This window comes from Capronia coronata (genome assembly GCF_000585585.1).
Source record: "Capronia coronata CBS 617.96 chromosome Unknown acBCG-supercont1.2, whole genome shotgun sequence".
Classification (NCBI taxonomy): Eukaryota; Fungi; Ascomycota; class Eurotiomycetes; order Chaetothyriales; family Herpotrichiellaceae; genus Capronia; species Capronia coronata.
The window spans coordinates 2,841,753-2,866,858 of NW_006912894.1; the positions used below are offsets into that span (position 1 = coordinate 2,841,753).

The 25,106-nt window shown below is 53.3% G+C and overlaps 4 protein-coding genes across 4 annotated transcripts; 2 read left to right on the forward strand and 2 right to left on the reverse strand.

Annotated features, from left to right (window-relative positions):
- Positions 1 to 621: 621 nt before the first annotated feature.
- A1O1_02698 (uncharacterized protein) lies at positions 622 to 852 on the reverse strand (the record flags this gene model as incomplete). Its single annotated transcript, XM_007723608.1, has 1 exon — positions 622 to 852. One exon carries the CDS (start codon positions 850 to 852, stop codon positions 622 to 624), a length of 231 nt encoding a protein of 76 aa, XP_007721798.1.
- Positions 853 to 8,327: 7,475 nt separating this feature from the next.
- On the forward strand, positions 8,328 to 8,954 carry A1O1_02699 (uncharacterized protein; the record flags this gene model as incomplete). Its single annotated transcript, XM_007723609.1, has 1 exon — positions 8,328 to 8,954. One exon carries the CDS (start codon positions 8,328 to 8,330, stop codon positions 8,952 to 8,954), a length of 627 nt encoding a protein of 208 aa, XP_007721799.1.
- An 8,892-nt stretch (positions 8,955 to 17,846) lies between these two features.
- Positions 17,847 to 22,961, forward strand: A1O1_02700 (uncharacterized protein; the record flags this gene model as incomplete). The annotated part of the gene is made up of 3 exons (XM_007723610.1): positions 17,847 to 18,252; positions 18,306 to 18,429; positions 18,476 to 22,961. The coding sequence occupies 3 exons, from the start codon at positions 17,847 to 17,849 to the stop codon at positions 22,959 to 22,961; spliced, it is 5,016 nt and encodes a 1,671-aa protein (XP_007721800.1).
- Positions 22,962 to 24,602: 1,641 nt separating this feature from the next.
- A1O1_02701 (uncharacterized protein) lies at positions 24,603 to 24,968 on the reverse strand (the record flags this gene model as incomplete). The annotated part of the gene is made up of 2 exons (XM_007723611.1): positions 24,603 to 24,807; positions 24,910 to 24,968. Coding segments are annotated over 2 exons (264 nt in total), but the record flags the coding sequence as incomplete, so codon positions are not given.
- Positions 24,969 to 25,106: the final 138 nt, after the last annotated feature.

Sequence of the window (25,106 nt, forward strand, 5' to 3'; positions counted from 1 at the left end):
CATCGACCCCAGGAATCCTTTCGCAAGCATTGGATGATAGCATAGCCCACGTTTTGCATTCTCATAGAGGTATTTGGTATTTGAATCACATCGCAGTAGAGCCGGCGCATCTCGCTCCTTACAACCCAAACTCGCAATTCTTTCTCGAGCTGTATCTTCTCCATTTTCTGTCTTGCTCTGTGGTGCCATATCCCCGGGGATCCATGTCAGGATGATGTGACAGAAATGTCCATGCTCGATGACTATCCGTCAAGCTACAGCCATCCCATGCATTTCGTTATCCCCGTCTTCTCCTCCAGGGCGTGCAAAATCAACAGAGGGTATCATCCATTCTTCCCGAACTTTTGCACGAGCACCCTCAACTTCGGTTATGCTCCGCAGCTTCGTGACGGAGAACCAATATCGCGAGTAAGCAGCCTGAGCCAGGCACTCATTTGCGAGAAATCCCGAACTCCCCAGTACAGTAGTCAGGGCTGTGTACCATATACTAGTATCTTGGTAGTTACCCGGAGTTCCCCCATTCTCGCCCGGGGCATCGTGTTTCAAGGTATCACCAACATCCTGTCTCCCATTCCAGCTTCCTTTTTCAACAACTGGTCATTGCTTTTTGTGAATGTGTTTTCATCGTTTCTCATCCCCCATTTGACTTTGAGATTGAGACTGTGAATGCGAATGCGAATGAGAATGTGCCGGCTTGACGGCCCCGACCCCGCTCTTGTCGCTGGATAGTTCGCGGGCCAAGTCTGTGTCGTCTTGCGCGTTCACTTCGAGGAAGTGGTAGAGGACGATCAGTAGCATTGCGGCGGCGCCGAGGAAGATGGCCAGCGAGTAGAGCTGGTTGTCGGTGATCATTTCGTCGGGTTTCTCTTGATGTTGCTTTCTTGCGTGTCCTCGAAGCTTGATTGTGTGTCGCCGTGTCGTTCCGGCTTTTTTTTTGTGGGTTGGGTTCGATTCGTTTTCGTTTCGTGTGTGTGCCTCGATCAAGTGCAAGCTGTGGAGAATGGCTTGGACGTTACTGACGGGGTAGGGAATGAGATTATGCGGAGGGAAAGTGAGGCTGGCAACGGTCTCGCAGCACCGTGCGTTGTTCGAGTTTCCGTGCGCAGGTTGAAAGACTGAGAGGAGGGATGGTCCTCGAGACTGCGTCTAACTCGTCGTTAGAGACCGAAGAACAGAAATGTTGTGGTGGATGGAGTTGCTGCAGTCATGGGTGAGAGCATCGGTAAAGAAGTGATGTGAGACATTGAACTCTTAGAGCCAAGGGGCGTTTTCTCATTGGCTAGCCTCATCAGCCTCTTCAGCCTCGCTCAGCCTGACGCTGCTCCTTGGGGAATACATAGAAACAATCAACCCTATCCCTCTCGAGAACGAGATCAAAGTCCTACAAGAGTAGTCTTTTTACCCAAACCACTGGAAGTTGTCCGGAGCGTAGCCCCATCATAGTCCATCAGTGCATCCAAATTATCTAAAGGGTCTGATGCTCGCCGTGAAATCAGATACTATAACACATGGCCAGTATGCACACGTGATTGCCTCACCTCACTGCACATGTTTTGTAGGGTTATATATTTTAAGTCCCGCAAATTCCCTTCGCATTTGGCAGACCGAAGTACCATAAAGAGCACAACCGTCTGGGCACCCGGGGTTAGTGGCATCCCTCCTCGCAAAGAGTAGGTCGCAATGCTAGGGTTGGTGGCAGGGGCCTTCCGATCGAGGATAGTGGAATCTCCTCGATCAACAACCAGGAAGGTATAGGAAATCCTCGCACCGATCTTTTTGCTGGTTCGAACAATGGAAAGTGCGGGTATCTTTTTTGGTTTTTGTTTTGGGATGGTGGCTATTGTGGTGGTGGTTGTGTGCGGTAGACACGTGAAGGCGCGGCCAAGAACTGTGCGTGATGAGTTGAGGAGTTGATGTCGGAGAGGCCGCCAGAGACGAGAGAGAAGAACTGGACAGGGAGGCCGCCTGTATCTTGGTCAGAAGGTCTAGGATGCTGAGAGCTATTGTATTCTTGCCCCCTTTTTGCATTCACCCGGTTCTTCAAGACCCCTGGGTTTGACTGATACACTCAAATGTTCTTGGATATGTTACCCACAGGTTCAATGCTTATGGAAGCTTCCACCTCGTCCTCTTGTCCTCCCCAAACATCAGTCTCGGCGCCCATCCAGAAGCAGAACGTCCGTGCAGGTCAACGACGAGACTATTTCCAAGTCTATACCTTTGAATGAGACTCCCTGCCCAGGTAATGTATTGCTCACCTACTCTTGGGAGTTCAAGCTGTGCATGACACGAGAAATAGGCAGATTGTAAGCGACATAACACCAGCGACCAGTGCCTCATATGCCACCTTGACGGCTGATGGATTTCATAATTCAACCTTGGGGGACCTTAATCTTCACAAGAGACCCGACGTGTCCGAGAAGGACGAGCCTGGGACTTGGATGGTATGTTGATCCAGCCTGGCCATTTGATATTGACTCACCATTCGTTGGTCAGTGCCGGGATTGCTCGACAAAGAAAGAAAGAAGAATCTGAGCCAGAACGAACCTGACAGGAGCAGATTTACGTGCGTGGCTGGCCGTGGTATTTGATATCAACAAGGGAGAAATTGTCGATGTACAACAACAACAACAACAACAACAACAACAACAACAACAACAACAACAACAACAACAATAATGAATCATGACAAAGCAGCACGGTCTTTCGTGAGGCACCTGCAGGAATCTGGAAATGTGTCGTTCTGGAGTCTGGAGTCTGGAGTTTGGAGTTTGGAGTTTGGAGTCTGGACTGTTATTGTAGGTGTATGTGTCTCACGTGGTAACCCTTTGATTCTACATAGTAGATACCGCAGCGAAGAGACCTGTACGTACCTTAGTTGCCTCAGGATAGATTCGGATATTGCACCTGGGCATGCCGTGAACATGTCAGCTGGGCAGCAGCTGGACAACTCCGCAAACCCGATGACCCTTGATGTTGGACCCTTTGCCTCGTGGTCCCCTTTGGCCGCATCATCCTCGGGTGTAGGACACCAGCCACCCAGGAAAAGCAAGACGAAAGAACAGATAGCCGGACGTTTACAAGCATCCTTTGTTGTTGACATCGTCATCATCTGATCCCCTCCGTCTTCGGGCATCGGCAACATCGACCTCGGCTGTGCAAGGGATGGATACATTTTCCAGACGCGAAACTCTCCCGATATCAGTGATGGGGGGCACTCCAATCCCACCCGGATATGATACCAATCAGCTATTTAGCCAGTTAGCCAGTGCTTATCCGGGTGAACAGAGCAGATGTAGACATACCATGCCGTCCCATGCCGGATTCCCGAGATGCTGCTTGCATCCACCCACGAAAACAAACAAGTGTCGATTGCGGGGAATGCGGGAGGGAAACCAACTGGAATGGCCGTTCGGCCATTCCAGGCTTCGTTCAACCCCACTACTGACCGACCATGGTAGGGAAAACCCGGGGCATCAGGGTCATAGATGAACCTTTCTGGAGGGGAAATTTGACGGCTAGGCGCTCACTATAGACGCCGAAGGGGAAGATGCAGGCGACAACATGTTAGCAGTCATTCACAGGCGTGTGGACGATTTGTTGTCCTCGCCGCATCTTGGTGTGCGCACCTCCGCAAGGACGGTCCAGAGAGGTAAGCATTGCCTCGGGTCGGGCAACGATCATGACCAAGAGCAGTTGACGTAAATAGGTATGCAAGGCAGACTGCCTCGTCAGCGTGGTAACGTCGTAGAGTCTAACAGAGCTTGTGGTGCGGCTTGCAAACAGATGTTCGAGGCTGATGCCAGACGCACACAGCCTAGAAAACAAACGACCGAACGAGGCTCGAGGCGCTCAGATTCAGATGTCCTCAAGAAGTCGGTCAACTGCACACTGCATACCTAGAACAGTCTTCTGGATTCTTGTCTCACAAGGCCAATAATAATCATGAGAACTGTAATTATAGCTATTTCCAATAAGTAGGACAGCCATTGATCTGGAGCCGAGACCCTGCAGCATGACACGCATCGGCTGAGCCCAGTCCAGTGCACATGCAGGAGTGATCGCTGCTGCAGTGTCATCAAGCTGGCCCTCGACTTGCGAGACGGTGCGCCCGAATTCTTTCTCTTCTAATCTGAGGCGATAGTAGCCCGCTCAGGGGCCACAGCATAGGACCAGGCCTTGCACCATGATTAAGTCACCTCAGACTCGACCGTTTTCTGCGGTCCGGCCAGGAAAAGACACTGTACCGAGTAAAGAGAGGGTGGTCAAGAAGGATGGTGAGTGGTCAGGCTATAGAGACAGCCTTACCAATAAAAGCACACGTCTCGGACAGGGAAGCGTCACCGACCGATCTCGCCAAGATTCAGAATATCCGTTTTCAGGTTAAATAAGTGAATTGTATAGGTAAACCGAGAGCCACTTCAACTCCACCGAGACGAAATTTACCCGGGTGTGTGTGTGTGTGTGTGTGTTGAAGTCGGCCCAGTACCGCACGGGGCACCGTCCGGCGGCTGCCGTCCAAGGGACAGTCCTTCGGGGCTCCAAGCCCGAGGACGAAAATGCCTTATCCTTCTCGGGCGACACTCACCCGCCAGGGCGTACCTAGGGTAGCCCTGGCCACATGGCTCTCCAGAACACCAAGTATCTACCACAAGCTTGCGGAGTCTCTTTCTTCAGTCTGGAGGCCTTCACTGTCAAAGTGGGGAGGACCAATTCGATGTTTGTTAGACGTGCAGGCGCACACCAAGGAGACGTGCCAGAGGGAGGAAAGGTAGAATGCGTAGCCTTCCTGCCGCCCTAGGAAGCTCTCGAGGCGAAAAGGACTCGAGAAGCGGCTCCGGCAAGTACCTGCGAAATCCAGACCGATGTGGGCCAGCAAAGTATCTCCCCGGCAGAAAGTGGTGGAGATATACATGCGACTAAGTCTTCTCCGTACCCACCTAAGCAGAGACCCTTCTACTCTGTAGACCTGTAGACAATAACCCGTAACGACCCCCGCTGGACCCGTCCACCGGAACTGCCCAATTCGGAATGGAGCGTCCGGCGAAAGTGCGAAGACTTGGGTTTAGAAGAGACTTTCCTTCGGCATTGGTCCGGTTAAATGGCCATAAACCCACTGTAATACACCAGCTGGTACTAGGCACTCATACCTACCTAACTAGGACTTGATTCTCGGTGTCTGGAGAATGATGTATGGGGTATTCGCGAATGTTGAACGGCGAGGCGAGGCGAGGCGAGGCGAGGCGAAGCGGCACAGGCGTCGTTGCACTCCATTCTGAGGCGGCATACCAGAGGAAGGGTCACCGGGGACAGACCGACGGGGAGAGATCCAAACACCTGTTCCCGTTCTCAGGCTCTGAACTGAATACGTAGGTAGTCAAGTTCGTCTGCGGAAAGGTCTTTGGGTGCAGAGCGGCCGGCGATTCTCTGCGCCCGGAATCCACAAGCTGCCTGAAGGATGAATTGGGCAGCAAGAGGAGTAGAGGGCGTGGGAGGAAGTGGCAAGGGCGATGAACGAGTTCGGGCTGTTCTCATCAGAGACATTGCCGTAGTAGTAGGGGTAGTAAGTGTACCTATACTGTGGCGTTAGAACAGCTTCTCGTAAAGCAGATGATAAGGCAAACAAAACAACCTGGGCACCGGTAAGGCATTACTCATGATACTTGAATAATCACTCACCATCATCGCCGCTCGTAGATGCTGGTCTTGGAGGGTGGTAATGGCATGCATACCTACAGATCTACGTTGATGTTACCACACCTCTCCGTTAACATCATATCATTGTGTATTGCTGTGCCCCGATGATTAACCAAAAGATGACCAGACCCTTGCTCGATCAAGGGGGAGTCTGGGGTAATAACATACCCTGAATATTGCAGTGCTCGCTCCCTAGGGCTCGGGAGGCCCCTAGTAATCTCATCTACTGGTAGGCGTCCATGGTTATTAATATCTGGCTAATCAAACAACCATGGTGAATTGTTACTCAAATCAGACCGGATTCTTACTGCTACCACACTTCTCTCCGTTTCACAGACTCGGATTGCCTGACACCAGATCTGCAATTGCAATTCTTAGCAACACGGCAGGGCACAGCATCAGGACAGAGGCGAGAGCGAGAGCGTGCGCGTCAACTCAAGAATCCTGTAATCAGTCACACAGATTGCAACCAGCATGACTGCGACACTGGCCTCTCTCATCTCTCACCGGTATTCCATCTACAGAGTAGACGAATCTTGACCTGCCGAGGCCAACAATGCGTGGGACTAGACCAGGAATCAGAGCATCCAGGCCCATTCCATGCCATCGATAGGTAGGTGATAGATGCATTGCATTGCAAGAATCAAGTCCAAACAGACGGGGTCCAGTTATCATTGCTGTCGTTATTGGCGTGTGCTTCCTAGGCGGCGGTTGCCCTTACAGCATTATCCGAAGTATCGTTGGGTGCGCCTGGGGTGTCTGTTTGACGCCTGGAAGTTGACACTCACAGCCCCTTAAGCCCCCTAGCCTCCCTAGCACCCCCGAAGCAATTCCAGTGGTCGTGGTGGCTCGCTCTCGGCGCGTCAATAACCCAAAGTGACGTGAAGTTCAGGCGCCATCCGCTCTCCCATCCGTGTGTCCGCAGCCGGCGGCATCATGTCAGGCTTCAAGCCACCGACCGTTCGACATGCATCACCCATCACCATCAATCACCGTCAACCTGAACTTGAACTTCACCACTTCTACCACCACCATCATCACTATCCCTTGCGAGATGCACAGGCAACTAGCCCTTACTGCTCTTACTCAGCTCCAATGTCATCGTTTCTCCCCGGTTTGCCCCCCCAAGTCACCGTGACCGCTAAAGGCGATTCCTCTTGGTTACAGCGTTCAGCTGTCCATGGTGAACTCTCGACTGGCCGTGTGTCCGAAATTCTACCAACCCCCCTGCTCGGTCCCTCACTTTCCTACCCCCCGGTCAAAGACCCCCATGGCTTGGGCCTCGAGCCTAGCGACAACTAAACCTTCTGTCGAGTCAATTGCCTGGCGAATCGGGGTGTCACATACGTTCAGCCATAGAATCATACGTCCTCCGGTTCGCCCCCCTTCCGGCGGTCAGTAGACCGACACGACAAGGAGCAGCCAGCAGGCCTTGCAAATTCGACATGTTGCCAGTCATCGGTGCGGTTACCTAGCGAAGAGAACAGGATACAATCACTCGTGCAAGAATAATCATATCATAGTCACTGGTTGCACTGACTGGCATGCGCCCCTGCGTAGGGGTTTTCAGCAACACATAATACTGTCTGCCTGCCCCCTCCGGATGGACTTCTGTCTCCTCCCACCAGCGCTTCAAGTACTACAAGTCTGGTTCACTGTATCACATAGCCACCACACGATATCCTACAGAGACCGGAGAGACTGACTGGAACCCCCTGCGTTCATCACCCTCGTCTGAAACCGACGATCGCGGTGTGGCATAGGGACCATACCAGCCTCTCCAAACTCCTCACGGCTCTAGTTGTTCGCGGAACCACGGGCACGGAGCCCAAAGCGACAGGCCAGGCCCTCTCTGGCCATCCTTGACCATCCTCCCCACAACCCGGCGCACAGACAGAAGCACAAACAACGGCCAACCCTGGTCCACCTTGTCGAACCCACTGGGCCCCGTCCGTGCCCCCGATCAAAGGTGCCAGAGGCCCAAAAGCCCAACTCTGGACCGACCGAGGTGGCATCGCATCCGACACACCGGGTTTTTCCTTTTCGCCCTCTGGAGTCTCGGGTCGAGCTCACGGTTCCCTAAAGCGAAAAAAGAAAGAGCACGGGGAAGGGGGGACCCATCCACTCCTACGACTATAACTGCTTCTACCCACCGTCCCCCAGTCTGGCTGGACATACATATTCAGATCCATATCCTCACAACCCATCCCCATACAACCGCTTTCTCACCCATCCGACCAAATCACTCACAGAGTACAAAAGTGTGCACGCGTGCCGACAGTTCAACGCGCGGCAAGTTGACCGTTCACATCGCACATCACGCTCCGAGTCACCGCGCCCGATTCCCTGGCTCTCAACCCAAGGCCTGCGCTTTTTTCCGGTTGCCGGCGCCCGCCCGACTCGTGTTCGCAGATTAAATCTAGTTTTGCATTGCATTGCATCACCATCCGCCTCCGCAACAGGGCATTATTATTGCCACAAACACACACCTCCAGACAAACGAAAATCCAAAGACCCTGGCTACAAACACGAGCCGTCAACATAATATCAACGCGGCCCGCCCGAGTGCATCAGTCTCGAGCACTGCACTCGTCCGTCGCGCTCTTCAACATCCCTTAGACACAGACAAGATGTTCTTCACCTCACCCGCATCTAACATCACTCCAGCCATGACTTCGGTGGCCATGTCGCGTTCTGATTCTCGCGACTCAACTTCCTCCACCAAGTCCTACAAATCTACCCCGGGCGCGCCATCATCCGCGTATGCAGCGCTCATGAGCGCATCTCCCACCTCCTCATGGCCGACATCTCATGGCCTCACTCGCTCGGACAGCAATGCCTCCAGCATCACTTTCCAGTCTCAGGCATCATCGCTGGCCATGCGCCGCGACAGCAGCAACTCCACATGGCTTCCAAGTCCTTACCGATCGTGCATGTCGTCCTTTGGTTCCGAACCTAACTCATACCTCTCGGACGACGACCTTCTCTGCCTGCCTGAGACTCTGGGCCTGCCCGTGGAGACCATCCCCGCGCTTGCTCCCGCCAAAGAACTCACAACCGAAGAGCAAATCGCATATCTCCGCGAGTTGCAAGAGAGAGAAGATGCCCACCGACAGGCAGCACGCGATGCTGACGCGCGACGCAAAGTGGTTCGCTTCGCCGGCCCCAACGAGGTCGCAAGCAGTGGCAAGTCTCGCCGGCCTAGCACGATCAGAAGACGCCAGACTGGCCTTCGACGCCTGAATGGCCCTCAATGATCTCTGGCAGTGGTCTGGTCTTGGGGCTGGTCCTTGAGACTCTTGCGGAGATACAAAGTGGTGCTACTGACCACCTGTCTTTCATCATTTTACTTTGAGCGATTTACCACGAGCAATTCACGGTCGACTGTATCATCTACAGCGACGATCTGCATGTATACGGGAACTATGAAAACTAAAAGGACGGTCGACGATACCCTGCCTCAATATGGCCATGATTTGTTTTTGTTTTCTACTACGATTCTGAAGCAGAGATGGAATCGCATACTCAGCATTCAGCATCCAGCGCAAGGGTTGGAAAATGGTCGAGTCCTTGGTGACTCCCATCACACTGCTCCGGGAAAGGGGACTGGGGCACTGGTCTCCGAGCATTGTGTTATTAGCCTAATTACTATCTTCAATATACCATTGAACACCATAACAAGTCTACAGTTGAGTTGCTCTGTTGTACATGCCTAATCCCGTTGGTATCTAATGGTCATGATGTCGATTCTACTACGTACTGCTGTCTCGGGGTCATCATTACTGCATGGCTGCCTGGGTTGCTCGGGTTGCTCACCTTGCGATTCTCCGCGATTTGCATTTTTCCCTCAAAGAGAGTCGCAGATCAACTACCGAGACGAGAACACTACGCCATCACATGGGTAGGAACGGGCTGTAGCCATGCCTGAGGTAATATTTGAGCAGGAGAAGATGCGAGAAAACTGTGCAGCCAGTACTAGCTAGTGCTACAGTGAGCTACTACTGCTCAGTTACGTGCGATGAGATGAGAATTTAAGATGAGCCAATCACAGCTCGTCCGGAGTCTGCTTCCATGCCTTGTTCTCTCCAATCTCCGTCGCGCGCGATTCTTGATCCGATAACTTGCATGGATCCGGCGGCATCGACGCCGTTTCTTCTTCTTCTTTTTGTCATTCATCTTTTGAGTTCAAGAGCTTAGTCGAGATATGACCACATAACGATAATACCAAGACCAGGGAGGTGGCAAAGGCAAGGGAGAGCAAGGCATTATTAGGAGTACTACTACTAGAGTATATGGTAAGAGAGAGCGGCAAAGGAGCCGGGATCGGAAAACCGTTCTCCGCAAGATTGTCGGGCTCTTTTCCGACTCGAGGCACGCAAAGTCAAAGCTATAGGTAGGAACTCTGTAAGCTTTTGCATGGCGAAAAACTTCCGGGCTCTGTCAGTGTCTGTCTGCATGATGATGCACACATGCAGTGCGAATGCAACTTGCAGCATGCACCATAACATGCGGATGGTGCTTGGTTGCTTGGTAGACAACCGAGGTAAGTATCTTATTTACCGGACTGAGGTGCACCTGGTACCTATACCACAAGTCTACAGAGTGTGTTCGAGTGTGAGCTGGCCGAGTAAGCACAGCGCCAAAAGATGCCTAATCAGGGAACTCTTACCAACGAGCGAGAGACATGCCTTGCCCTTGCTGGCGGCAGCGTTTAGCGAGTCGGATAATCTTTAGGTGAGTGAGTACTACAGAAGACAGCGTACTCTGCACTGTGCAGTGAGAAGCTCAGGAAGGTTTTGCGTTACCCGCTTTGCGCGCGCTCTCCGAGTTACCATTCGCATGCGTTACAGGCGGCTCAACGTTATTGCAGACGTGGCATGGGCAGACTGCAGTCCGTCCGACCTCAGCAACGATGGTCCTTGTGGTTGCATTATTTGATATAGAAAAGAAAATTTCAGGTCGTGTTGGGGGGTAGTATCAATTAGTAGTGAATGCCACCCGTTTAACCCTTGTTTCTGTCCAGCGAGGGACGTGAGGACCCTGCGGAGATGGAGGCGAGGCGAGGCCAGTCGAAGATGTATGTGGCATGCATGAGATGGCGACCCTGAAACCCTTTTTAGAGCTCCTCTGCCGGTGATCAGATCTGGTTGCAGATTCTCAGTGTTGTCTTGCCGCAGACTCTCAGCTGTACATACTACACACTATACCTAGGTACCTACCTAGTATGAGATGAGAGGAGATGGGAGCAGGATGTGTATGCGGATGCGGATGCGGATGAGGATGCGGATGCCAGATAGGGAAAGGGAAAGGGAAAGCTGGCCGGGCCACATGGCTTGTGGGCATTCACGAGATCGGGATTCCCCCTATGGGGTATAGTCGGTGGACTCTATCCAGGCCCTTCCGGTGTCAGTGCTTTGGAGTTTGGACATTTCGGAGGATGCCAGACCAGGACGAACTGTGGGAGTGTCGGGGCGTTTCCGATGAGGCTAACCTGAACGAGAACTATGCAACTCGGTGAATCGATCCCGAGTGTGCGAGTCACCAAGCTGTTCGGAAGGAGCCGGGGATGTCATCCAACGTGACTAGGAGACTGCAATTGTGTCACGTGAAAAGACACCAATCAGACACCAGCGGAAGTCAGCAGCCCAACCATCCACTGCCCGAGGTTTCACCGTAGTAATTAAACTGCCGCACAGAGAGAGAATTAAGCCACCACTGGAAAACTACCTCATCATTCTTCAGCCACCACCTCTCATGCTCACATGATTCTTTACGGCTGCGTTGTCGCGCTCAGCGATCTAAGCTTCAACTTCAGATGGCAGTGCTGTCTCCTTCGGTCGCATTCCACGACAGACAGCCGCCGGAGGATGCTCGGAGCTGAAGCTGCCATGGTGGACTGTGGACTGCACTGCGACATTTTCTCAGCTGTCTGCTGCGTCTCCTACTCCGTACTGCACCTTGGATCTCTCGCAAAGCAAGCCACCATGCAGTATCACTAGGGTTCCGATCTCATTTTGACCCCCGTCGCGGGGTCATCACCAGCAGCATACTATCCTGACAGGCAAGTGCAGCAGCAGTCGGAACGATCCGTTTGGGCCACAGGGTGGCCAGTGGAGTCTTCTCCCGGACCGCAAAATGCTTTTCAAGCCACCGACACAGAGGCGTCTGTTAAGGTTTTCCGGGTCTGTTCACCAATCTCTTTCCGAACTTACACCTCTCCCATGGTCGTCGATAGTCCGGGTTCTTAACAATGACTTTAGCCGTCGAACATTGACTTCGGTTGTGCTACTGATCACTGCGGCGGATATCGCCCCTACTCAAGCGACAACTCAAAGGCAGATGTCCAACCAAGGAGCCTTGTCCTGGTGGCTGGATGGACGGGTCAAGCGGATTCGGATAGCAGATGCACGATGCGATGCGGCGACGCAAGTACGGATACGATGTGATGCCGAAGCGGAACGCCCGACGCACATGCATGCACCAAATGCATGCATGCACTAAAAGAGATGTCTGAGGCATGGGTTTAACCTTTTTCTTACATCCATGGACTTCATCTGAGCGGCTGTGACAACTGCACACTGCTGACACTTCGACAGTTGACAAGGCTGCGGGGGATAAAGGGGTGGCCCCAAATAATCAGCGTTGACATCTACTAGTATATGACGTTGACGTCGACGTCCTGATCTGGCACGACCGAGCATGCTGTTGGAAGTTCTATCCCGGTCCGCATTGAAGGACCAGCCTCCCGAAGAGGCTGCTGTCTGGCTTGCTCCTTGACTTGGAGGTTGGGATGCTTGCCGATCTCTTCTGGTTATGGAGTGGGCAAGAGATCGCGAACAATCCAATCGGCCCAGCCTGGTGGCAAGGCTGTTGTTGCTTCCGGTGCCCCTTCAATCCTGTTTCGATGTTGATACCAATGACTGCTTCGCCACCAAGTTGTTCGCGACATGAGGTGAGTGCAGTGAGTCGGGTGTCCTCCCAACTTCACACTGGTCTGTGGTTCCCTCCTTTGCTTTGTTGCAGGCGGGCTTCCACGTCATATCATTCTTGTCAGGACTTCGACAGTTTCACGGGTCTGCGAACTTGGATATCCTTCAACTCACCTCATTTTGCCATTTGTCCAATTCGACGGTTTGGAGAGTCTGCGAAGGTGACCATGTCTCAACTCACCTCATTTTGCTATTCGCACTTTAACGGTTTGGCCAGTCTGCGAAGGTGATAAGTCTTCAACTCACCTCATTTTGTGCCTTTTTCATTCCGACGGTCTTACCACCCCGCGAAGTCCACACACCTCACTTTGTACTTTTTCCACTTCGACGATTTGGGGAGTCCGCGAACATCACATGCCTAATTTTGGTAATTTTAAGAGATTCTGCTCCTTTCATTGCTGGGCATGCCTCAATTCAAGGGGCTAAATCTCAAGTTCTGGTCTCTTCAGGCGTGCAGCACTCTCAGGCCGGGAACATGGTTTCAGACCGTGAGTGGCTTGGATTTGGGTTCTTTATACCATTGTCATATGGAGCGTCTCAAACGTCCTGAATTGTGATGCTCAGTCCAGCTGAAGGAGTACACTTGCTGTCCAGCACAGGGGTCCAGTCCTTCGATCTTGGTATATTCATTCGCTTGTCTGAGTCTCTTTTAAACCCCATCGATGGTTGTCTGTCTCCTTTCATCAAACGGTCTTCCACGCATTCGAGTTGTCTCTGGTCTTCACACACCTCACTAGCAGACAAAACAGAAACAAACCAGTGGGGGAAGCAGAGCTCATTTGGCCAGTCTGTTTCACTGTGACCAAGAACAATGGCAGGCTTTCGTTCTGAACTCTGCGATGACGTTGATCATTTACCCCTTGGAAGAACATAAGATGTACCACAGCAGAATCTACCTATCTAAAGGGCCGCCTTTGGAAAAAGGCCTAGCCATTTGGTTTTTTTTTTGGCATGCGTATCATGATAGCATGCTGGCGAGATAGCTCGAGGTCGTGAGACGAGGCCGAGGAAGGGTGCACAAGAACGGACACCCATATATCAGACCTACAGCTTCCGAACTGGACTCTGGTCCCTCTGGTGCAAAGCTGATACCATATCATTTCCTCCCTACAGTGCAGCGATTTTGACAAGCAATTGGAATGCCGCACCTCTTCGGGACCTCTGGACAACCTTATAAACTACTTCGATAGGAGACCGAGGAGATCAAAGTCCGGCGATGCTGCTACCTTGATGTGAATTGTGGGAGACAGACCAGTCGCTTTCTGGAAGCACTCGGCGCCCTCTCTATGTCTGAGCGGATTGGAGGTCTGTACAAATGCGGATCTCTGTCAGACCACCCCCTACACGACACTTAGAAAGCGGAATACTTAATTTTTTTAGGACATTGTTTGCTGGGGAAAAGGCCGTGGAGAATCTGAGCTGCCCGCCGAGAGTACAGGCACGTGCAACACGGACATATCTGTTATCATAGAGCATGTCTCAATGGTCAGGGAAGGACTGATAAGTACCCATATGTCTGGCTGATTCCTTCTAGGGAATCCGGGGTCGTTGATCAATTATCATGCGTTTCCTGAGCCAGTGGCCGAGCCTTGACGGCCAGAGGTGCCTCGAAATCGCCGGAGGAATTGCTGCAACGGCTGAGCATGGACGCTTGCTTTAGTTGTCTTCACACTTTGATTCAACGGTTTGTGGCAACAACTATCCATCAAGGCTGGGAACATGCTGATGTGCTTGTTTGCTGGGAAGGACGACAAGCTTTTAGTCAGCAGCAAGGGCAATTCCTCCATTCCAGGGCACTTTGATCAGCGCGCCGTGTGACAGTGTGAAAGCATATACTAGTTCAGCGCCTTTCAACGTGGTTGGGCGGTCAGACATGTTGAGGAATGACCTGGTTTGTCGTGCAAAACTGGGACGAGTATCGAGTCGGGTATTGAGCCGGGCATCATCAACATAAGTATGCAGTCAGGGGGCGTCTACTGTGGTCAATATGCCGCCTTACTTGGTTGACAAAGGTGGCAATTCCGCAGTATGAATTGTATGGACTCCGACCACAATGATATTGAAGGCGTGCGTACACGCCACACTCCACCGGGCGACCACTCGGATTTCAGAATGCTCTGTTCCAAAGGGCGTCTCGCCGTGCCAGTGAGGAAAGTGAGGCTGTGGCTGATTGATGCCATGTCCGCATTCATTCCAAAGAGCGAGTGAGCATCATGCAAGGGCATCCAGTTAGCAACTTCAGCGCTCGAGAATGTTGCTGTGGCCCTCGGGTATTTTGTGGTGACAAACGATACCAGGTTTCTCTCCCCGGTGTGACAAGTCAGTCTGCAGGCTACCGTTCGACGGGGACAGTGAGTGGGTAGTATATATTTCATCCTTGCTATGTGGCCGGGTCCAAACATGCTTCTACCCAGGCGAACTTGCGAGGATCTGCAGGAAGATGTTCTGTGAGTGCACAAGCGTGGCTGCAAACAAGGCTCTCAAAAGCCATACCATGGCGCCGGCTGACGGGGCGCTGTGCAGGCACGATAGAGAGACATACTGGGGGAAGAATTCGTCATAGACCTGTGCCTTACATTTGGCGTACAGGCACAGCAGAAGCAGTAGACGGTGTGCCACGTTGGTCCGTACCAGCACCGTCCATTGCGACCTCGAGTGCTGCGGTGAAGCATGCTGTGGCTCCTGTCCTGGCGAGTAGCAGATTTATGTTCTCACTGTGACAGGACAAAGTCGCATATACCACAACGCTTCTCGAACAGCATCGCAAACTAGCGCAACACGGCCGATGCAGGGCTGCCAGGAAGTGATGCGCCGGAACATTTTCCAAGTATCTTAACACAAAGCCGCTCATCTTAGCTTGACGACCAGACGCTGTGATAAATGCGGAGATTTTCGTCCTGGAACAATCGAAAAAGCGGCAATTCTCTCGTCGAGGGATGGATGAAAGCAACCAACCAGCAATGGACTGCTTGCGAGGAATGCTTTAGCGTGGGCGCGTAGGTGCAGACGTGGCCTGCGAACCCAGGATCAGCTTCCAAGCATCCCAGCATCCCAGCAGAGTTAGACGCTTGTCGCCCTGGCTGACCGTTTAGCAAAAGCCATCGCCTTACCGGGGCATTAGTGAGGACGTGACGATCATGTCCTCTGTAGTTGCTCATACGACGCTTGGAGGCTGGGAGGGCGAGGTGTGGTGATAGGAGCCCTCTATCAACATTTGGACAATGTGATTGTGGAGGGAGAGAACTTCACCGCCCTGTCCATTCAACAACGTGCAGCTGCTGCATAGACCACGTTCCCCGCAAGGACCAGCAATGGATGGATATTCGTGTGTGAGGCTCGCCCCGTGGCTCCGGGCGCAGCTCCACGAGTCAGCTCCATTGATCGACGTCGATATTGACATCTGTCAAGCCCCTCGAGAAAGAGGACTGCATTGCTCAAAGAGTACGTACTGCACACGCACTTCCAATGTCGTTGCTAGACTTCGACATGTCGCTTATCAGCAGAAGCGGCTTGTGCGAAGTTTGCGCTGCATTTTCCATCGCGGAGGCTTTCGGGCGCCAATGCAGGTCATCATAGTATCGCCTACTTCGAGGCCAATCTGGCTTTGCGACTTTCGTACGTATCGAAGGACGCAGCATACTGCTGGCTTGTCTCACATGTACATATGAACCCTGCTGCTGCTTCAGTCCTTGCCTGCCTTGACAGTCATATCGACTGACTCGCCAAGAGAGGACCTGGCTGGGATTGTGAATTGTGCTGAAGCCGAGTTGCCAGGCATGGCTCATTGCCAGCCGATCTACCGGGGTCTAGGAGTATCCAACAGCACTCCACTGATGGATGGCGTACGAAGCCCTGGTAGACACAGACGAGCCGCCCATTAGTTTGTCTAGTCGACCAAGTGCTGTGTTGCTTAGCCTCGTGATACTCGCCGCTCTGAATCGACTGTGGCATGTGGCTTGGTCTCTTCTTCTCCCCAACATGTTACAGTGGATTGTGCAGTCGAGGACAGACGGCCGGCGTGGCGATGTTATACTGCCTTCCAATAACACTCGCTGGTATAACCGCCCGAGGTCAGAGATAGGCATTCAGGATTGCCGTCGGGGCAGCACGCGGACGGGGCCTAGCGGGGGTGATCCTAAATGGCATCGTTAGCAGCAGCCCCTTCCGAGTGATGGAGAAGTCGGACAGGGAATGCAGCTCACGGTGCTTGGTGCTTCGAGTGTGCTGGCGGCGTCGATTGGAAAAGCAGAGGTCGCGTAGCTTGTGTGACAGCGGGCAAGTCGCAGCCAATGAAGCGGGTGTAAGCGCCCAAGAGCTTCACCATCATCCCTGCCGACCTTGGTGCCTGGCCTTCGCCATGTCCAACTGCACCTCTTCTCCCACCTCCATAGGCCATCGAACCTTTCCTTTCTTCAGATCAGCCTGCATTAGCAGCTCAACGGCCGTCGCCATGGTTCGGCCAACAGAGGCACCTTCGTCCTCTCTCATTGCGTCTGGCTGCGGGGCCGCAATCAAGCGCCCCGGGGCCAGTAGTGCTCCAGAGCAATGTTTCCATCGGGTCGTTGGTACTTCGAGAGATGATGGGCGTCTTCTCACAAGACCGACGCTGCCAGTACAGGACAAGTCCTTCCTTTGCTGCGCCTCGTCGCTGAAGGGAGTGGATCTGCTGTTCTCTTGATTGTATAGTCCTGTGGTCCGGAGAGAAAGATCTTGTGTCATTGTTTTCATTTCGTTGATGGAGATGGTTCTCATCATCTACGTACCTATCAAGCCGGGGCCCGACCGGTACATGGCCAGACTGCGCAACACCTGACCTCTCTCCTGACCTGCCTAAGACAGACCACAGTCTCTGTCGTGCCTCCTGAGCGATTCTCTGCAGGAGCGACCTCTCCGCGGCTACTTTGGCGCCCTTCCCGAGTCCAGGTCACCCAAGGAAAAGAGCATATCCTGCCACTACCCATCTCCGTTGTTGCACCGCCGAAGAACCATTCGAGATCCCAATAACCGACGTTCCGGATATATTGGCTTTCCTTGGTCGGGATCATGTCATGCTTGGTGGTTGCATAACGAAAGAGGTACACAGGAACATGTCTTTCGCCTTGCCTCATTTATACAACACTGACGCCCGAGCAGTCGCACATTCGGTCGACCTGAGCGAGAATGTCTGGGACTGCCGGTGTCTCACGGCAATGGTCCGTCTCGAACAAGTTGAGAGGAGCGGCACACCCCATGGGCCCCGATGTGAGGTCTCGCGCTGAAGACATGCCATTCGAACCTTGTGCGTCAACGGCGTCTCTTGTCCTGTTTGCGCAAGGCTCTACAATTCTGTGTCTACACCACGACACCTTGGCAGTCGAAAGACGGTTCGAGAAGCACTCAAAAGACATTCAGTTGATTGCGGCCGACAGCGTCAGCGAGACCGGTACTGGAAGGCTGGTGGTGAGCTATGATGTAGCACAAACCGCCATAGTCTGGGACCTGTTGACGGGCGAGCAATTATCGCGGTTTGTGTCATACGAGACTCTGAAAGTTGCTCATTGGATGAGAAACGGAAACATCGTCTTTGGTGAGTTTCCTTGCCTTCATTCGCAGATTGGACCTTGCTGCTCACCATTGAAGGCAACGCGAAAGGAGAAGTCATTCTGTTTGAGCCTCCGACAAGTGATCACATTTCGGCGCGCACGATTTTCGACCCTATCACGGCGATAGCTCCCTCGCAAGATTGTAAAACTTATGCCATCGGGTATGTTTACCTGCTGTGTTCATGACCTAGATTTGACCCCTGTCAGGTACAACAACGGTTCCATCCTTCTGGCAGCCTTGCAACCATCCTTCACCATCTTGCACACTTTGACAACATCTCGCGCTCCGTCTCCCATAGCATCCTTGACATGGCACGCATCCTCCTCGAAGCAGAAGTCGGACATGCTTGCGACCCAGACAGCGGATGGAGACCTCAGAGTCTGGAGTGTCTCAAAGCCCCCGACAGCAGAAGCTCCTCGAGTGATTCGCGCTCTGAAACGTTCTGATACGTTTGTGCCAGGCCGAAACTGGATCACCTGGTCCAAGAATGGTCGTATCGTGCAGTTTTCCGAAGGCAAGACTTGCGCATGGGACGTGCGAACCAAGCATGTCACCTCGGCACCTATTCCTACGGTTGATGGAGTGAGAGGAATTGCTGCTCATGGTCCGACTGGCACACTCTTCACCCTGGGTCCCGACTATACCGTGCAGCAGTACGATGTCGAAAGAGCTGTTATGGTGGCGAATGTACGCCACATGCCTATTACCATTCCCCCAACCCCGCCGGAGGAAGGTAGAGGCCCGATGTGGACTACCCCCCAGAGCGAGGAGGATTTAGCATCTGCTCCTGCGCATACCCGTCGAGACCTTCGTGCCAACGAAGTAGGGAGGCATGAATGGAAAGACACCCATGTCCCAAGTCCTCAGTCCACCAAGGCGGGATCACAGAATACAGGCCTGAAGCTTGGAGGAAGCGATATGGTTTCACCAGCTGGAAGAACAGAATACACAACTACAACCTTTGATACCGGGGTACAATCCCAGTCGACGTTGAATCAGCCTGTCCAATCGTTCAACCAAGGATACCAACAACAATCCCCTGTCACTGCCAAGTCCACCAAAAAGGGTTCTCGGTTGCGACAAGAGGTTGTGATGAGCCCTGAAGAGCAGCCTGTCGTGGATCTGCTCCCGTTTACCAGAGCTCGCCTGCACGATGTCCCATACCGACAGCCAGCATCAATGGACGATGCCCTCCTGACACCACATGATTTACGACGGCAGATGCTCAAAGTTGTTTTTGGCTGGGAGGAAGACATTCAGGACCTTATCCGAGATGAGTTGAGTCGTCATGCGAACGGAAGCCAAAACGCCATCTTCCTGGCGAAGTGGCTGGACGAGGATCCAGACTACCTCGCAGAGATCTTGGGCTCAACAGGCCTGACTTCAAACCTTGATTGGATGTTGTTGGCATTAGGTACCATCAGCAATCAGGTCGGAGCGAAGAAGATCACCCAGGTCTTTATTGAGAAATTGCTGAGTAAGGGCGACGTCCATGCCGCAGCCACTCTATTGCTTGCCCTCGGCGACCGAAGTGATGCCATTGAGGTTTATGTCACGAGGAACCAATATATGGAAGCGGTACTGCTAACCTGTCTAGTCACTCCAGATGATTGGCAACGACAGTCGTACTTGGTGCGCCGATGGGGTGAGCACGTCGTCGAGAATTCGCAGCAGGCGCTTGCTATCAGGTGCTTCTCATGCACAGGAGTCGAGCCGTCGGATCCCTGGACATCTCCTCAAGCGCAGATAGCCACACAATCCTTGCTGCAACCAGTCTTGAGTCCTGCGATGCCGCAAGTGGAACCGCTCCAACCCCTACAGTACCCAGCTATATTTCATAAAACATTGGAAAGGAGACGAACACTGGATACTCCGACGCCGGTAGCCATGCCACCTCCACCTTTGTTGCCAGCACAGCCGCCGCCTCACGCCCCATACAGAACTGCTACCGCGCAGGGGACAAGCGCCGCACCACAAACGGCAGCTCTCAAACTTGTCACTTCATTCGGATCCCAGAGCAGCAACACGTTCAAATTTCCGGGATTGAAGCCCGATGACCGCACTCCAACTGTTGGTGCCGCAGTTACACCCATTGCGGAGTCCGCCATTGATCGATCTGCCTTGTCACCTGGGGGCCTCGGGTCGTATCGTCTAAACAATACCCGGAGCATAAATAGCGCTCTTTCAGGCAAAACAGCGACTCCAGGTGGCTTTCAACCGAGCAGACTACCATCAATTGGGGAGACGCCTGTTGACGTCGAAGCGCCCCAATTCCCAAGTGCAATTCCTCCGCGGTCTTTCTCGGTGCCTGTGGAGTTGGCGGCAACCAAACCAGGGGACAACGATGGATTGACCACTTCCATCAACCATACCAGCCAGGTGGGAAAGCAGGGGCTGATGTTGCTCACTTCCGCACGCTACGAACCGGTCGCCACTCCAATCGGGGAGACGCCTCAGACCGCTCTTGGACCACATACAGCAGTCAGGTTTCCCGACTCTACCTCACGCGTTGCTGCTCGTGATGCAGGCGAGATGGACGTCTCCCGTGTCAGAACAGGCTCAAGGAGTCGCAAGCCCGACGGGCTTTCCATCCAAACTTCTGTGAACGAAGTCAAGGCTCGGCAGGAGTCCTTACCGGCAAACAGCTACGCCGAGTCGATAGGCAGACCGACAACAACTGGGTCTTACACCAATACGCAGCTCGAGACCTCGATCGATCTCACAAGTGCGCCAACCACTGGCCAGAGCCACCGCAGCGTGAAAAGCCCCATGGTCACAGCCAGAAGCATGGATCCCTTTATCAGCAGCCTCGAGCAGGCTCAATATCTCGGTAAACATTCACGGGCACGAGGTTACAGCAGTAACAGCAAGAATTCAAGAGAAGACCTTTCCGATAGAAAAAAAGGCCGGGCCACCAATGCTGACGAAGGTAGCGGAAGGGATGCTCGGCGCACCATTCCGGCGGCCAAGCGTTCTCCCTCTTCACCTATCCCGATGTCGCCTGAAGACGTTCGAATGTATAGTACCAGCGTCGAGAGCTTCGAATCAATGTACGGCTCGAACCTGTCGGGCATGGATCGCACATCTACACCTGCCAGCATCTCCAAGCTCAGCCGACATGGTTCTCAGTCGACGACAACTGGCACAAAGCATCGTCACAGATCCCACTCAAGGCGCACCGGCACGAGAAGCAAAACAGGTAGCCGTGGTACAAGCCGGCAACATAGTCCAGATATCACCTTGATTTCACCGAGGGGTCGAAGCTCTTCTCGACAGGAGAATCCCGGGCATCGATCTCCATCTTCCCCACGGCCAATGATCCCTTCTGAAGAAGACCGACGGAGCCGCTTCGACGAGGGTTCGGCCATGAGGCTGGTGTCTTTGGATCGCCACCGCTTGCAGCGAAGTACTAGTCGACAACCTGAGCGTGGCACAAGTGCCAGACAGGACCCGTCTCCTGATCGCCGAAGGCCCAGGACGCGATCGCGCAGTCGAAGGGCCGAGGAGGCTTCCCTTTACAGAAGGAGAAGTCGGAGTGAGGGTAAGAAACGTCGGCGCCGTCCGAGCGAGGTGACTTCTGAGCGGAGTGCCCGAGGCAACATGAACCTGATGCCCGAGACTTTGAGTCAGGAGGATGCTGAGTCCAGTAGCCATCCTCAATTTTCGACCAGCCGGAGCCGGCGAGAATTTGCAGCTGAACGGCTCGAGGCTCGCCGCCAATCACTAGCACGTCGGCCCTCTGCCCCGAATGTGCTCCTTCCCAGCCAGCTGGCCTACCACTCCAAGTCGGCTTCGACGGGCAATGCGCCACCTCTGGCCAGAGCTTACACAGACGATTCAAGCACCCGGGCCTTGGGTCATGAGCAGCAGACAGGTGTCGACATGTCATGGATCATTGCTGCGAAAGACCGGTCAGGAACACCGAGAACAATGCCGGAGGCGGCCATCATCCCCGAAGGAGAACCGGGCTTCGCAACTACCACGGTAGAACTACTGGCGAGCGATGTATATCGACCACCGACACGAGACGTCCCCAGCAGACCAGGGTCAGCACGAGCCGCTGCATCTGTGGAGGTTCTGTCTCACATGCCTAAACATCCTGCGTATGACAGCCGTATCGGCAATAGCAGAGCAAGCAGTAAGGGACCTGAGGGACGAGGGTCATCTCGCAGTCGGGGAACCTCCAAAGATCGGACACGCGCCTCACCACGCGATGCACCTCCAATGTCAGTAGGTCCGGCTGAAGGAGTATCTTACACGGGTTCGCCCCCGCAGCAACACCCTCCTATCCTCCCGGAACTGCAGCACTTGGCCGCTCCTCCGCCACCGCCGCCTCCTCCCAAGTTGCCAATGTTACTCAACACTCTCAGCCTGTCGAATCTACGTGCATTTGAGGCGGAAGCCGTGGATGTTCCTCTACCGATGTCCGCCGACCCGGGAGGCCTCTCTGAGGCGCCCTACAGCGGACGCTCCCTCTCTGCGGCCTCGATGTCGACTGGCCACCGGCGCGGGAGGTCTGGCAACGAGACCAGTGGCGGCCCCAACCAGCTGCTGGGCAAAATCCGAAACCTGGCCGGTCGCGTGCGCAGCCCGTCGAGGGGCCGTCGAGGCGACGACAATCAAGCAATGAGTCCTCGCTCCAACACCGATCAAATCGCGCCATATGAAAGCATTCTGTCCGCCATGACGTGAAGAGTGTGTGAAGGGAGAGTTCAGGACCCTCTCAAGAGAGTGTTAGTAGCACAGTCCTGGAAATGTCTGAGGGAAGTAGGATCTTGGTGCTCGCGTTTCAGGAAGATGGATGTTGGGAGTCAAATCTTTTGCCCAGGGTTTTTACTACAGGTGGACTCTGAGAGCCCGGTGTTGATCTGCATCGGCCTTTTTGGATGTCATGTGAAGAACCAAAAAAAGGGGGCTCAGAGAAGGTTCATTGTTAGGGCTCGCGAGAGCCCGAGCTTGGAGGATATGTTCAATTCTCGACGATCCTTTTGACGGACGGAATTGATGGCATGCAGGAATGCCGAGTTCTAATTGTTATGCTTGGAGACACTTTATACCTACTACCTAACGAGTGGTTTTTCCTTTGGACTGCGATTCAAGTTTGTTTCGAGCAGAATCGCGTTCCACGTGTATCGTACCTTCATCCACGGACTGTTGACTCGAGTAGGTCACGAGTGTCCGCATAGTTGAGTAGCAAGCAGAAAGAGATCGTCTAGCTGAGCGAGAAACCAGACCAGGCATGGGCTTCAGCATTCAGATCATAGACGTAAAGGAGACGAGTGGGAGGAGGTAGGTAGATTTGGGATGGCCATCTGACTCTCAGCTATGGCCGTAGATGATAGTAGAGCAACAATGTATTTTTTTCTTCTTTCTTTGGAGACTGGTAATCAGATGAAACACTACTGTCTTTCGACGCTGCTTCTTGCTTGCTTGACCAATGCTATGGTGGGACAAGAGCTGCCGATGATCGGTATATCTCCATCGACTGAGTATGGTGTACTACATCGCCGAAGAGAGCAGCCTTCTTCGTTCTTGGAGAACGGATTCTCCCTGTGGTGGGAACCAGCAAGGCCACTATCTGTCTCTCGTACAATGTACAAGTCATGGGTGCTGACATGCGGAAGATGAGAGAATGAAGGAACCCCATTTGGCGTGCTTGGTAGTGGGAGACCCCAGTATGAGTGATGGCCCAGCACGTTTCCAGAGACTTGAACCAGGATCGACTCGAGGCCAAGGGACGGCGTGAACAGTAACGTCTGGGCAGCTCTGTGCTGGACATTAATGGAAAAGCAGACCAGTGCTACTAGATGACGATCTTGGGCTTGGTGTCCAGATGGGGCTTTTGGCATATTTCGGTCCCGTTGCGTGGCTTTCTCGTACATGATTGCCGCGGCTTTGTGCTGGCATCGCTGGCCGTCGAAGTACAGGGAACCCTTCCATCCGCTGGATGACTGAGCAGAGAATGGGCAGTATAGACAGCTGAGGTAGGTTGTAAATGTTCCCCCAGCGCTCGTGGAAAGCCCAGGTATACCTGCACGATTGTGTTCGTCAGCTGTCGAGAGGATATGATTCCAGATAAGCCGTGAGACGAGACCATCCGACTCTTCGGGTACGGAGGACATTGATGATATGTGGATTGCGCATGCATTTGCTCCTTCGTCTGCTTTTTTGAACCGACATTTCATGCCACAATTGCTGATACAAAGTTGTTTGCTTTTGCACTGGACTTCCCAACATGGGATACGTTGTTGTTCCGTAAACCTCGTCTTGCCGGGGGAGACGATGCTTCAATGCTCCACGATCCGCAGCGGCCTTGAACTGGTAGTCACCATTCTAGACACCGCCGCCACTTCTGCCCACAGGAACACTCAGGTCCCGACGGGCCGAGCGCTCTCGCTCGGCTTGGATCCAGTTCCGCCGTCCCTCTTCTTCAAGGAGCCTGGTATGTTCTCTAGACTTGGCTTCGAGCCGTCGCAGCCATACGTAACTGCCTATCGGGACGAAGATGGCTGAGGCTAGGAGGAACTTCTTCCCGCGTCTGATGCATGAAACACATTAGTTCCGTGTAGCTGAATGCGCAGCTTTTTAAGGAATGACAGAACAACAAAAGAAGGAGCAGGTAGAGTAGGGTGGAACTAACGTGAGAAATGGGCCAGGACGGTATCCTGGTATTGAGCTCTCCGGTTGCGGTTGCGGCTGTGGTGGAGGCATTGCCGTCGATGGTGAAGTTGAAAGATATATACGAGACGGGGTGGATTGGGTCTTCTTGTGTGAGAGTTCCGTAGTCGAAGCTTTTCGGAGGGTGGCTTGGGCGGCGAACGTGAAGGTGTGTAGGAT